The sequence below is a fragment of the Myxine glutinosa genome, chromosome 11, assembly GCF_964187855.1.
Source record: "Myxine glutinosa chromosome 11, kmMyxGlut1.1, whole genome shotgun sequence".
Lineage (NCBI taxonomy): Eukaryota > Metazoa > Chordata > Myxini > Myxiniformes > Myxinidae > Myxine > Myxine glutinosa.
This window is the reverse complement of record NC_136271.1, coordinates 74,643,667-74,657,931: the sequence shown is the minus strand read 5'-3', so window position 1 is coordinate 74,657,931 and position 14,265 is coordinate 74,643,667. Positions and strand designations below refer to the sequence as shown.

The 14,265-nt window shown below is 47.4% G+C and overlaps 1 protein-coding gene across 1 annotated transcript in view; it reads right to left on the bottom strand.

The window, feature by feature from the left end:
- VPS13B (vacuolar protein sorting 13 homolog B) overlaps positions 1 to 14,265 on the bottom strand; it is a gene marked incomplete in the record, with an annotated part of 603,006 nt that overhangs the window by 221,998 nt on the left and 366,743 nt on the right. The window contains 1 exon segment of the mRNA XM_078786778.1: positions 8,972 to 9,113. Within this exon segment, the coding sequence (XP_078642904.1) occupies positions 8,972 to 9,113 (142 nt within the window).

Below are 14,265 nucleotides of genomic sequence, written 5' to 3'. Positions count from 1 at the left end.
ATAAATTCCTCACGTAAAAGGAAAAACAGAAAATCAAATATAACCAAGATCCTTAGTCATGACACAGCGGCTAATTAAAAACTGCATGGTATAGTGAGTTAGACGAGGTCAAAAATACACTCCCTCTTTTCCACTCATCCCAGAGCCAAAGCGACGATGTAACATCGAACAATAAAGTTTATTCTAAGATTAGGCCATGGAAAAATAATGCATTGCAACGCTGTTGACTTTGGGGCTGGGAGCGAAAATTTATAATTTGTTCAGGGTGCCAGCGACACCTGACCTCTTCTTCGTCCAAAGACACCATCAGATCTTTAACATTCACAGGGTAATGCATGCAAGATGGGTTGCCAGCATAACGTCCATCCGAAGGAAGAAACACTTTGTGAGGCGATGCCTTGCCTAAGCACTGATGTGACTGTTTATAATTATATCGAAATTCAAACCACCCAGACAGTTTAAAGGTAAGTTTGCTACCTCTGTATCATCCTGCCAGACGTGGGATGACGAAATAAAGACAAGGACAAATGCAGAGATGCACACGCACACAGAGATACACATGGAAGGATACACAAAGAGAAACATGCAGAGATGCACGCACACAGAGACACACAGACGCACGCACGCACACACACACACACACACACACACACACACACACACACACACACACACACACACACACACACACACACACATTCAGAGAGAGACACACAACAGAGACATGCACATGCATACAGAGAGGCATGCACACACACACACACACACACACACACACACACACACACACACACATAAAAAGATGCACACACACCCAGAAACACACACACAGAGACAGGGACGTATAGACAAAGACACGCAGAGACACACATGCAGAGACACGGACGTATAGACAAAGACACGCAGAGACACACACATGCAGAGACGCACGCATTGTTCACTCAGAAAATCAACGAGCCAGAAATGTAAAGACTCAGCAAAGCTGACAGTGTCTCCCACATGTTATGCTTTATATGTTCAGGAAATCTTCCCTAGTCTCCAGCTTGTTTAGTGTTCAGGACATGTTTAGCATTCCCATCTGAACAAATAGATAATGATATTTAGAACCAGGTTTAAATCCCTTATTACCTAGATCACCAAAGGTAGATGGAGATTATATTTTCATCCCTGTATGTCTCTAACTCCGGGACACAAAGGTGATCCCGGGGGAGGAGGCTGTTTCACAGCACCACTTGGTTGTCTGCGACGTAAGGGTGAAAGGTGCGAGGAGAGCTCGGCGGGTGAAGTACCAACCGAGAATGAAGGTGTGGAGGTTGAAAGAGGTGACAGTAAGGGAGGCATTAAAAGAGAGGCTGAGTAGGGTCGAGGATGATGTGGTTGAGCTTGAAAGTGGTTGGATGTCAATGAAAGCTCGTCTGTTGGGAGCCGTTGGTGAGGTATGTGGATGGACAAAAGGACCACCGAGGCACTCGGAAACATGGTGGTGGGATGATGAAGTTGGAAAGAGGATTGACGTGAAGAGGAAGAAGTTCAAGGAGTGGCAGAAGGCGAAGGGTACGGGAGCAGAAACAGCAGAGCATGAAAGTTATAAGGCAGCCAGGAAGGCTGCAAAGAAAGAGGTAGCAAAGGCGCAGGAGGCATGTAGGAAAATGTTCGGAGAACGCTTGGATTCGGAAGAGGGTCAGAAAGCAGTATTCAGGATTGCAAAGCAGATAGCGAAAGAGAGGTGTGATGTGATGGGGGTGAGTTGCTTGAAGGATGAAGTGGGACAAATCGTTGTCGACCCAGATGGAATTAAAGGAAGATGGAAAAGATATATGGAAATGCTGTTGAATACAGAGAATGAATGGGATGGCAACATAGAGAGTAACCCTGTTTTAGGACCGGCAGAGAAGATAACTGAGAAGGAAGTTGAGGAAGCGATAAAAGCAATGAAGGGTAGAAAAGCGGGAGGGCCGACGGGAGTTGTGGGAGATATGTTGAAGGCAGCAGGAAGTTGGGGTGTGAAGAGAATGACAGAGATCTGTAATCTGGTGGTGAAAGAAGGCCGCATTCCAGTGGATTGGGAACTGAGTACCCTCGTCCCTCTATACAAGGGGAAAGGTGACCCTCTGGAGTGTGGCTCGTACCGAGCGATAAAGTTATTGGAGCATGGAATGAAGGTATTGGAAAGGGTGTTGGAGAGGAGGATAAGGAAGAAAGTGAAGATCGACGAAATGCAGTTTGGATTCATGCCAGGAAGAGGAACGACAGACGCGCTTTTCATTGTGAGGCAGTTGCAGGAGAAGTACATGGAGAAGAGGAAGAAGTTGTTTCTTGGGTTTGTTGATCTGGAGAAAGCATTCGATAGGGTACCACGCAAAGTATTGACATGGGCATTGAGGAAGTTAGGAGTGGAGGAATGGTTGATCAGAGTAGTGATGGCAATGTACAAAAGAGCGCGCACAGCTGTAAGGACGAAGGACGGGAACAGTGGTGAGTTTGAGGTGAAGGTGGGAGTGCATCAGGGGTCGGTACTAAGTCCATTACTATTTGTAGCTGTGATGGAGGTGCTGGCTCAGAACGTAAAGGAGGGTTTACCGTGGGAGTTGTTGTATGCAGATGATCTGGTGTTGATTGCGGAAAGTATGGATGGACTGAAGGAAAAGATGACCACGTGGAAGGAATGTATGGAGACAAAAGGTCTGAAGGTGAATATCGGAAAGACGAAGGTGATGGCAAGTGGTAAAGCATGTGGTGAGGTGGAAAGAACTGGGAAGTGGCCCTGTGCTGTGTGTAGGAAGGGTGTCGGAGTGAACTCCATTCAATGTACAATGTGCGCTGAGTGGGTTCATCAAAAATGTAGTGGTCTGAGAGGGTCATTAACCAGTGTGGCAGCTACATTCAAATGTAAGGTGTGCACAGAGGGAGCTGCAGATGGAGGAAATGTTGAGTTGGATCTTGGAGATGGCGTGAAGCTGGAAGGTGTGAAAACATTTTGCTACCTCGGAGACATGCTGAATGGAGAAGGTGGATCAGACTCGGCAACGGTTGCTCGAGTGAGATGTGCATGGAAGAAGTTTCGGGAACTGGGTGGCGTGCTGATGATGAGGGGAGTGTCGTTGAAGCTGAAGGGAAAGGTGTATGCTGCATGTGTGAGAAGTGTTATGATTTATGGGAGCGAGACATGGGTAATAAACGTAGAGCAGCAACGAAGGTTGGAAAGGGTGGAAATGCGAATGGTTCGGTGGATGTGTGGAGTATCGTTGAGAGAGAGGAAGACAAATGATGAATTGCGAAAGATGATGGGAATAGAGCCTGTGATTGATGTTGTGAAGAGGAACAGGTTGAGATGGTTTGGTCATGTGTTGAGGAAGGATGAAAGTGACTGGTTGAGAAGAGTGATGGAAATGAATGTAGAAGGAAGCAGAGGACGGGGAAGACCGAAAAAGACTTGGCTAAAGATGGTGGAAGAAGAAATGCGGGCAAGGGGGTTAACAAGGAGAGATGCAGAAAATAGGGCAAAATGGAGAAGATTGTCATGGGGACCGCAAGGCTAACCCCCGCTCTAGCAGGGAAAATGGCCTTTAAAATGCATGTTGTTGTTGTTGTATGTCTCTAACTGCAGTTGTATAAGTTCTCTGACATCCTGTCAAAGACAGTTGCAGGAGAAGTACATGGAGAAGAGGAATAAGTTGTTTCTTGGGTTTTTTGATCTGGAGAAAGCATTCGATAGGGTTCCATGCGAAGTAGTGACATGGGCATTGAGGAAGTTAGGAGTGGAGGAATGGATGATCAGAGTAGTGATGGCAATGTACGAGAGAGTGCGCACAGCTGTAAGGACGAAGGACGGGAACAGTGGTGAGTTTGACGTGAAGGTGGGAGTGCATCAGGGGTCGGTACTAAGTCCACTACTATTTGTAGCTGCGAGGAAAGTGCTGGCTCGGAATGTAAAGGAGGGTTTACCGTGGGAGTTGTTGTATGCAGATGATCTGGTGTTGATTGGGGAAATTATGAATGGACGGAAGGAAAAGATGAACAAGTGGAAGGAATGTATGGAGACAAAAGGTCTGAAGGTGAATATCGGAAAGACGAAGGTGATGGCAAGTGGTAAAGCATGTGGTGAGGTGGAAAGAACTGGGAAGTGGCCGTGTGCTATGTGCAGGAAGGGTGTCGGAGTGAACTCCATTCAATGTACAATGTGCGCTGAGTGGGTTCATCAAAAATGTAGTGGTCTGAGAGGGTCATTAACCAGAGTGGCAGCTACATCCAAGTGTAAGGTGTGCACAGAGGGAGCTGAAGATGGAGGAAATGTTGAGTAGGATATTTTCCGGACGGAGTTAAGCTGGAAGGTGTGAAAACATTTTGCTACCTAGGAGACATGCTGAATGGAGAAGGTGGATCAGACTCGGCAATGGTTGAGAGAGTGAGATGTGCATGGAAGAAGTTTCTGGAACTGAGTGGCGTGCTGATGAGGAGGGGAGTGTCGTTGAAACTGAAGGGAAAGGTGTATGCTGCATGTGTGCGAAGTGTTATGATTTATGGGAGCGAGACATGGGTAATGAACATAGAGCAGCAACGAAGGCTGGAAAGGGTGGAAATGCGAATGGTTCGGTGGATGTGCGGAGTATCGTTGAGAGAGAGGAAGACAAATGATGAATTGCGAAAGATGATGGGAATAGAGCCTGTGATTGATGCTGTGAAAAGAAACAGGTTGAGATGGTTTGGTCATGTGTTGAGGAAGGATGAAAGTGACTGGTTGAGAAGAGTGATGGAAATGAATGTAGAAGGGAGTAGAGGATGGGGAAGACCGAGAAAGATTTGGCTGAAGGTGGTGGGAGAAGAATTGCGGGCAAGGGGGTTAACAAGGGGAGATGTGGAAAATAGGGCAAAATGGAGAAGATTGTCATGGGGCCCGCAAGACTTAGGGAAAACTAAAACCCCACTCTAGCAGGTAAAATGGCCTTAAAATGTCTGTTGTTGTTGTTGTTGTTATGTCTCTGACTGCGAGGAACAACAACAACATGCATTTTAAGGCCATTTTCCCTGCTAGAGTGGGGGTTAGCCTTGCGGTCCCCATGACAATCTTCTCCATTTTGCCCTATTTTCTGCATCTCTCCTTGTTAACCCCCTTGCCCGCATTTCTTCTTCCACCATCTTTAGCCAAGTCTTTCTCGGTCTTCCCCGTCCTCTTTTGCCACGGTCTTCCCCGAACAATGTCAACATACTTCCTTCTGCATTAATTTCCATCACTCTTCTCAACCAGTCACTTTCATCCTTCCTCAACACATGACCAAATCATCTCAACCTGTTCCTCTTCACAGCATCAATCACAGGCAATATTCCCATCATCTTTCGCAATTCATCATTTGTCTTCCTCTCCCTCAACGATACTCTGCACATCCATCGAACCATTCGCATTTCCACCCTTTCCAGCCTTCGTTGCTGCTCTACGTTCATTACCCATGTCTCGCTCCCATAAATCATAACACTTCTCACACATGCAGCATACACCTTTCCCTTCAGCTTCAGCGACACTCTCCTCCTCATCAGCACGCCACTCAGTTCCCGAAACTTCTTCCATGCACATCTCACTCGAGTAACCGTTGCCGAGTCTGATCCACCTTCTCCATTCAGCATGTCTCCGAGGTAGCAAAATGTTTTCACACCTTCCAGCTTCACGCCGTCTCCAAGATCCAACTCAACATTTCCTCCATCTGCAGCTCCCTCTGTGCACACCTTACATTTGAATGTCGCTGCCACACTGGTAAATGACCCTCTCAGACCACTACATTTTTGATGAACCCACTCAGCGCACATGGTACATTGAATGGAGTTCACTCCGACACCCTTCCTGCACATAGCACACGGCCACTTCCCAGTTCTTTCCACCTCACCACATGCTTTACCACTTGCCATCACCTTCGTCTTTCCGATATTCACCTTCAGACCTTTTGTCTCCATACATTCCTTCCACTTGTTCATCTTTTCCTTCCGTCCATTCATACTTTCCGCAATCAACACCAGATCATCTGCATACAACAACTCCCACGGTAAACCGTCCTTTACGTTCTGAGCCAGCACCTCCATCACAGCTACAAATAGTAGTGGACTTAGTACCGACCCCTGATGCACTCCCACCTTCACCTCAAACTCACCACTGTTCCCATCCTTCGTCCTTACAGCTGTGTGCGCTCTTTTGTACATTGCCATCACTACTCTGATCAACCATTCCTCCACTCCTAACTTCCTCAATGCCCATGTCAATACTTTGCATGGAACCCTATCGAATGCTTTCTCCAGATCAACAAACCCAAAAAACAACTTCTTCCTCTTCTCCATGTACTTCTCCTGCAACTGCCTCACAATGAAAAGCGCATCTGTCGTTCCTCTTCCTGGCATAAATCCAAACTGCATTTCGTCGATCTTCACTTTCTTCCTTATCCACCTCTGCGAGCAAGAGCAAGACTAGACTGCGAGCAAGATATCTCAAAAAGTTATGGACACTTCAGATGAAACTTGGTGGACAGGCTGAGTGTGTGACAAGGACGAATGCATTCAATTTTGGTGAAGATCGGAATATGGATCCGGATACAACTATTTTTTATTTTTTCAGTGATTCTTTACCATTGAGAGATGGGGGCAAAAAACGACATACAGTATGCTATTAAGTAGTGAACAGATTATGACAAAACGAGGTGGATGAGTTTGTTAGGCGACAAGAACAAGCCGATTTGATTTTGGTTGAGGTCCGAATCCAGATCCGACCTATCAGTGGGATACAAAATATAAACTGTTCAGCCCGGCGAAGGTATGTGGTCTACCGAGTACCGTTCTCGGTTTATCTGTACTTGTCCATTGTCTACTGGTGTCCTTGCAAGTCATGTTGAAGTTGGCTGATGTCCAATATCAGACTGTTGTTCTGTATGCAATTTACTTACAAGGTCTTCCGTGAGTCTTAGAGCAATGTCAACATTTTAAATCAAAATCAAATAAACACAAGGACACTCGTCTAAAAAAAAAACCGTCAACAAAACAGTAACTCCAGCAATGGCACACTGACACACAGATTTACGGTCAGCGGTTTTATCAGGGATCGCCGGGTGTCCCGCGGGGAGACATGCAGTTGCTCATTTTCAGATTCCGATCTGTGTTTGTAAAATGTTGTGTAAGCAAAGTTAGTTATTTAGTGGGAACAACAACAACAACAACAACAAAAAAAAAAATACTCAAAAAAAAAGCAATACCTCTCATGTGCAAAACATTTAAAAATCATGACGGATTTATCGAACAGAAATAACTGTGCAATGCCACACAATACCTAATAACTCCAAAATCTATGTATTCAAAGTGTCTATCGATGTAAATGACCAAATCGTTCATCATCTTCTCGAGCTTTCAAATAGCTTTTCTGCCCTCCTCAAACCCAACTCCTCAAATCTCACTTCTTCCATCTCTTTGCTGCCACCCCACCTCTCACTCCTTTTCTTCGATGGTTCTGCTCACGAGACATGCCTGATGTAATACAAACGTCACCGGCTACAGAACTAGAAGACTGCAATCGACATGCTTTCTCGTGGCTGCCAGAGCTGGAGCCGCAGGGGGAACATTCTCACACTGCACAAGATTGATTACACAAGTTAGCCTTGCTTTCAGCAGATGAGAAAACAGAGTCACACACATGCCATTATTTTACAAAAAAAAAACAAAAAAAACATCTTTCCGAGCTGCCCGATTCATATTAACACCGATGGTATCAACAATGTGACGGTGCCAATTCGAGAGCATGTTTATTGCTGCGTTCTCCCACGTTTCATGCAAAGCGTACTAAAACACGGACGGTGCCAGGAAAGGCAGGCCCAGCCCTCGGCATGCTGCGAACATTACATCAACACTCTAGAATAGTGTTTTCATTTCACGAGCCTTGGAACAATGTATGTTCAGAATTATTCTCTGGGGATGAACACCGAACAAGTACAGTTACTGTTAACTCTGCGTTAAGAAAATAAACTTTTAAAGTCCATTCATATTAGGTACCGTGGCAAAAGTGTTTTTGCAGCTCGTTATATTTCTCAATGCCTTAAGAGAGACACTTAGGTAAAGCATTTAATTTACTGCACGTGGCATGCATGCACTTCTACATCACCAAAAATTCAGAAAATTAAATAATCAAAATAAATAAATAAATGCGTCATAAAGTACCGCACATTATAAGAAGGATTAAAAAACGGAAAAATTAAAAAAAATTTAAAAGTCCAATAAAATTTTTTTATAGTAAATAAGGATTAAAATATAAGCTCAGACGCATAAAAAAAAAAAAACCTTGACATTTTGATTCAAAGTCATAGATGTCGAGGAAAAACTTACGGTGAAAATGCGTTCCAGCACTAGGCCCCGTCCAATCCTCCTTAAAATTAATTTAAAAAGAAAGTTCAGGCCAAACTGCAGCAGTCGTTTCAGAGTAAATTCAGAGTAAAACCCAGAGCCTTTTGTGCAATTTTGATGTTATTTTCTCTCTTTGAAGCCACCTCCCAGCTGCATCAGAGACATTTAAGTGCTTTCAGGCCGGTTACTAGTCTGCTTCGGAAACAGGCAAACTGTGGCAGCAGGAGTCCGAGTTGGATCACTGCCAGCTTATGTTGCCTGCAAAGAGTAGCATGGCAACCTGTGCCAGCACACCTATACATAGATTCGACATCCGTGCCTGGCCAAGCCGTTCGGCATGCTCTTTGTTCTGCTTTTTGAGGCTCTCTCGAGGCACATGGCAGGAAGTTTCTGAAAGCGGTTCAGGATGGCCTAGTTCTTCAAGCAGGTAACCAACCATGAAAGGAGCCCATACACTAGTGGAGAACACGCTGCGGTGTGCTACTCCTCACAACATTTTTACCTCCATTTTTTCTATGAGGTATTCCCTACTTTAGCTGGTGCTGACAAGGCCAAAAAAAGCTGGTGATCTCATCTCTCTGTGTTTGTCAGACTGAGCAATCCTCACCTGTGACAGTCTTCGTTTTGACGGGGCTACTAGCCTTCTCAGAGCCAGCCTGTGAACGAGTGCCCAAAGGATTTGCACCGATAAGAGGCACCCCCTCTCTGGGCCATGGCAACACACCTGCTGGCAGTGGCATCTCAACGGTCTAGAAAATAGAAGAGCAAAGATTTTTGACATATTAAATTTGTCCAAGCAAACACAAGGAATATTACACATTAAAGTAGGCCATTTGGCCCATCATGCCTTCGCCATATCCACAAACACTTTTGCTTATTCATGCAATGGGGCATGGGGTGCAGACTGGATGGTGTGCAATGGAGTCAATTGGAGGGAGGGCTGCAGAATGAACGGGGCCTACGCTTATTTATTTCTTTTACACATCGCAGGTATCACTATTGGAAATGGCCTTATCTCACATATACTAGGAAATAACTAACGTTCTAAGGTGACCTACGTGTTGCTCGTGGACTAACTATGGGGGCAGAACCTTTAACCTTTATTAATGAAATATGTACACTTTCTCAGAACCGCAACACTGCACCCCTCCATTGCCAGGCTCGTCCCCGAGCCGAACCCACATACCAGTGAGCCCGACCGGTTCTGATACAAGGGTCAGGACTACTTTTTAACAATTAGTGTGACACTTAGGTGTAGTTTCCTTCTACATATAACCTAACACCCTGAGTGCGACAGTTTTAAACACTAGATATGTCCCACCTACTGCGTTGTGTACAATCTAACAGACCCATGCCCACAATTAACCGAATTACGGAAAGAATCCTCAAACTACACATAAAGCCGGTGGGGAGCATGTTATTTACAAGACTACTACTTATTTACAATACTACAATCCAGAACCTGTACTTTTGTGGGAGAGAATAGAGATTTTTGAAAAGAGGAAACACCGAATGCACTGCACTGCACCAATACACCATACACCCATATGCACAAAAATAAACAAAATGCACAAAAAGCACCAAAAATTCACAATCATCAAAATGCACAATCACATTTCAAAAATAATGAATGATGCCTTGTGCTTGGCTGGCTGCTGGGCTGCGACGTCTTCCTGCTTCGTCTTCGGTGTGCCATCGTCAAAGCTTAAAGTCTTCTTGTCCTGACACACCAAAAGGAATTTAATAAAAAGTGCACAAAACGTGTCCGCTTTTTATTTTGGCCAGCAGGGCCAGCTTAGGTGGTCCGACTGCATGGCATTGGGGCCACTTAAAGAACAGTGTTCCGCAGGGCAAGGTAATGTTTGCCGCGATTGTCTGCCCAGGCAAAGGTGCCAGGCCACAGAACGTGTGGTCCATATGGTGTACCGGTGCAGGCAACAGGCAGCAGGGTGCAGCGCAATAGTGCAGCCGCACAGCTCAGGACACCTGCACACTCACTCCCCTCAACACTCCCCTCAACAAAAGGTAATCGGCCCATGGGTGGGGAGGAAGATAAAGCAGAGGTTAGCTGGGGCAAGGCCGCAAGGGTACACGTCATGCAAGGGATTGCAATATGAGGGGGCGGGAGAGCGAGCGGAGAAAGCTCGTCCCTAGCGGTTCGTCACCCCCCATGTCAATCTACACTACCCTTGCCCTTCCCCGTATTTACAATTTACAAATTCCGTCTCTACCGTCTTGTCTCCCATATCTACCCCCTAATTCCAAATCCGTTAGCCAATCCCTCCCAAGAAGGAAGGAATGGAATATCACACAATGTCTCACCCATGTCATGATGCGTCTTTCATTCCAAACATTTGCAAAAACCTGGTGTGGAGTCCTGTCACCTTGGTCAGTGGATGTGGATGGTGCGAAGAGATTTCATCCTAACTATCCTCTACTTGACATTAACTCACTTTACACTACCCGGGGTCTTGCCCTGCCAATCCAATTGGCCACTTTACACTATATGGTTCTAAAAACCAATTCCCATTGACCATCCTGTGGTGCCTCCCAATTTGGGGTCTCACTCCCCCATTTTTTCTCACTGTGCCCTCGCACAATTTCGGGGCTGGGTCGTGTGGCTCTACCAGCAGGTCTACCTACCTACACACCTCCGCCACTGGAGTCGCCCCCGAGCTTGCCTAGCTCCTGGGACTTCCCTAACCTGGGGAAGGCCCTCCTGGCTCTCTCACCCCGTGATGCCCTCTCTGGCATTGGGCTACCCGGGTCCTCTCCTCGGATCCTTGGACCACGCTGATCTCTAGTCTGAACACTACCTGGCTCCCAGAGCCTACCTGCGGCCTCACCTGGCCGAGAGACTACCAGTGGCGGAGTGCCCATTTAACCATGCTCACTAATTAAGCCCACATGCCCAGCCATCTCCACAGACTCATGCACCCCTCAAAGCAACAACTTGCTACTCCCTGCACCACAGATGTCAATATCCAACAATTTACCTACTCCCTCTACCTAACTTTAAACTACCCTCCCCAGGTATTCGTGAAGGGGTCCATCTTCCCCCATCCACTCCTTCGCACCATGCACTCCACACCACTCATTCCACACACCATTTACTCCACACCATTTATTCCACACCACTCAGTATCCTCACTTGCACCCCATGCAAGCCAATCACTCAATACACTTACACTTGTCCACAACACTCTACTCATACATACACACACACACACACACACACACACACACACACACACACACACACACACACACACACACACACACACACACACACACACACACACACACACACACACACACGACCAATGCCTCATTTGCTCACTCTCACCACAAAGACTCTCATTCTCAATTCCTCATTTGCGCCTAAAGCGCATCCTCACACTCACACACACACAGCATCATCTAACTATCTCCTTTCCTCTAATACTTGTGCTTTCCCCGTCTTCCCTTATACTAAGCACTTCCCTCGTCATTATCATCCATCTAATCTGACTACGTCCCCACTACTCGTACAATGTCTCTACTTAATTGTCAGTTTCCTAAAGTCACTTCTAAGTCCCTAACAATTATCCTAGCCCGCCCTCGGCGAGCTTTCACTGCCAAACCCCATACTCCTATAGCTCCTTTGCCCCAATTGATGTGAGGGATGGTAGAGCTACCATCCCTCTACATAGGACACTATCTCCCACTATCACCCTCAGTCCTCTCGCACTATGAGCCCCCATCATGTGAGGTACTGGGTCCTGCCTCGGCCTCGAAAGCCGAGGCTATCCATGAGGGCGCCTGCTCGCCGGTGTAGGGTCTTAACCGGTCGGCGTGGACGATCCGAGGGAGGGCTCGTGGCCCCATTTTGATCTTAATGACCACGTCACAGATCTGCGACAGGACGACCCACAGGCCGTACCAGGGAGAGGTGAGCTTAGGATACCTGCCCTTCCGCCTCCGGGGATTGAAGAACCAGATCTTCATCCCCGGAGCGTACTGACTCCCCTGGCTCCGGTGGTCGTACCTGTGCTTCATCTTGGCACCCGCCAGCTGAAGCTGGTGGCATGCAAAGGCATGGACCCTCTCCATGCCTTCCTCCAAGTGACGTGCATAGCCCTCCCTCGGCGGTGTATCAGTGTACTCTGGCACGGGACCACATAGCAAGTCGGCGGGAGCCCGCAACTCCCGCCCATACATAAGCAATGCTGGACTGCATGCGGTGGCCCCGTGCTGGCTGCTTCGGTATGCCATTAACAAATACGGGAGATGTTCGTCCCAGTCGTCCTGACGGGTGGTGGTGAACAATGCCAATTGTTGAACCAGGGTTCTGTTGAATCTTTCCACCATCCCGTCAGATTGAGGTCTTAAGGGCGTTGTCTGTGTCTTCCTAATTGACAGGAGCCTGCACACATCTTTTAACAATTGGCTTTCAAAATTTCGACCCTGGTCGGTGTGCAGCTCCTCCGGAATCCCATGCCGACATACAAATCCTTCCACGAAGGCCTGTGCTACCACCCCGGCTTCTTGGTTGGGGAGGGCATAGGCCTCCGGCCACTTGGTGAAACAGTCCATTACAACGAGGATGTACTTGTTACCTTGGCGGGTGCGGGGTAGTGGTCCTAGAATATCCATAGCCACCCGCTCAAGGGGGGCCCCCACTGGTGTAATTGAAGGGGGGCCCTCATCCTCTATGCTGGTCCCTTTTTAGCAGTACAGGCGTCGCATATCCGACACCAGTTCTGTATATTGCGCCCCATATTTACCCAATAGAACCTCCGGCGGACCCGAGATGTTGTCTTTGTCCTGCCCAAATGGCTGCCGGAGCGGGTACCATGCACCTGCTGTAATATGATGTTCTTAAATTTATCTGGAACTATCACCAGCCAGGAAGTTCTCTCAGAGGGAACCTCCACCCACTTGGGATATAAGATGTTGTCTTTCAATTCCAGGGTTTGCCACTGAGCCCAATATGCCTTTGTTGGCGCCCCGAGGGGGGTGACCTCTTCTCCATTAGGCCGTTGCCCCAATCTAACCCATTCGTACACCGGTCCCAGTACGGGATTCTCCCGCTGGGTAGTGCTCCAAGCCAATGTTCCGAATTCTTCATCTGCGGTTAGTGGCAAAATTGGCCCTCTCACCCGGGTTGCACGGACTACGAGGGTAGGGGTGGAGTCTGCCAATTGTTCCCTCTCCTCGTGTCTCGAACAAAATTTACAGTTTTCCCCCAAACAAGGACGTCGAGAGAGTGCATCGGCATTCCCATGGGCCTTCCCGGCCCTATGGGTCACACTGAAATCGTACTACTGCAACTTTTCCAACCACCTTGTAATTTGGCCCTCAGGTTCCTTGAACCGGAGGAGCCATTGCAAGGAGGAATGGTCAGTTCGAACCAGAAATTTCCGCCCGTACAGGTATGAGTGGAAATGGCTCATGGCAGCCAGCATAGCCAATAACTCTTTACGAGTGACGCAATAATTTCGCTCGGGCCTAATGGCCAGACTGTAATACGTGATCACTCTCTCCACGCCCCCCTGTGTCTGGGACAAAACTGCGCCCAATCATTCCTGGCTTGCATCCGTGTCCAGGGTAAATGTCCCGTCACTAGTGGGGTAAGCTGGAATGGTTGCGGATGTCAAACACCCCTTCAATGCTAGGAAGGCCTCTTGGCACTCCCTGGTCCAATTAAATCTCATCCCCTTCTCCGTAAGCCGGTGAAGGGGACGGGACAACTCCGCAAATTTTGCCACAAAGCGCCGGTAGTAGGAGCAGAGACCCAAAAATCCCCACACCTCCTTGATGGTACGAGGTGCGGGCCACTCCTCTACCGCTGTAATTTTGCCTGGGTCTGTTTTTACCCCCTCGCGACCAATGACGTGACCTAGATAGACCACCTCTTTA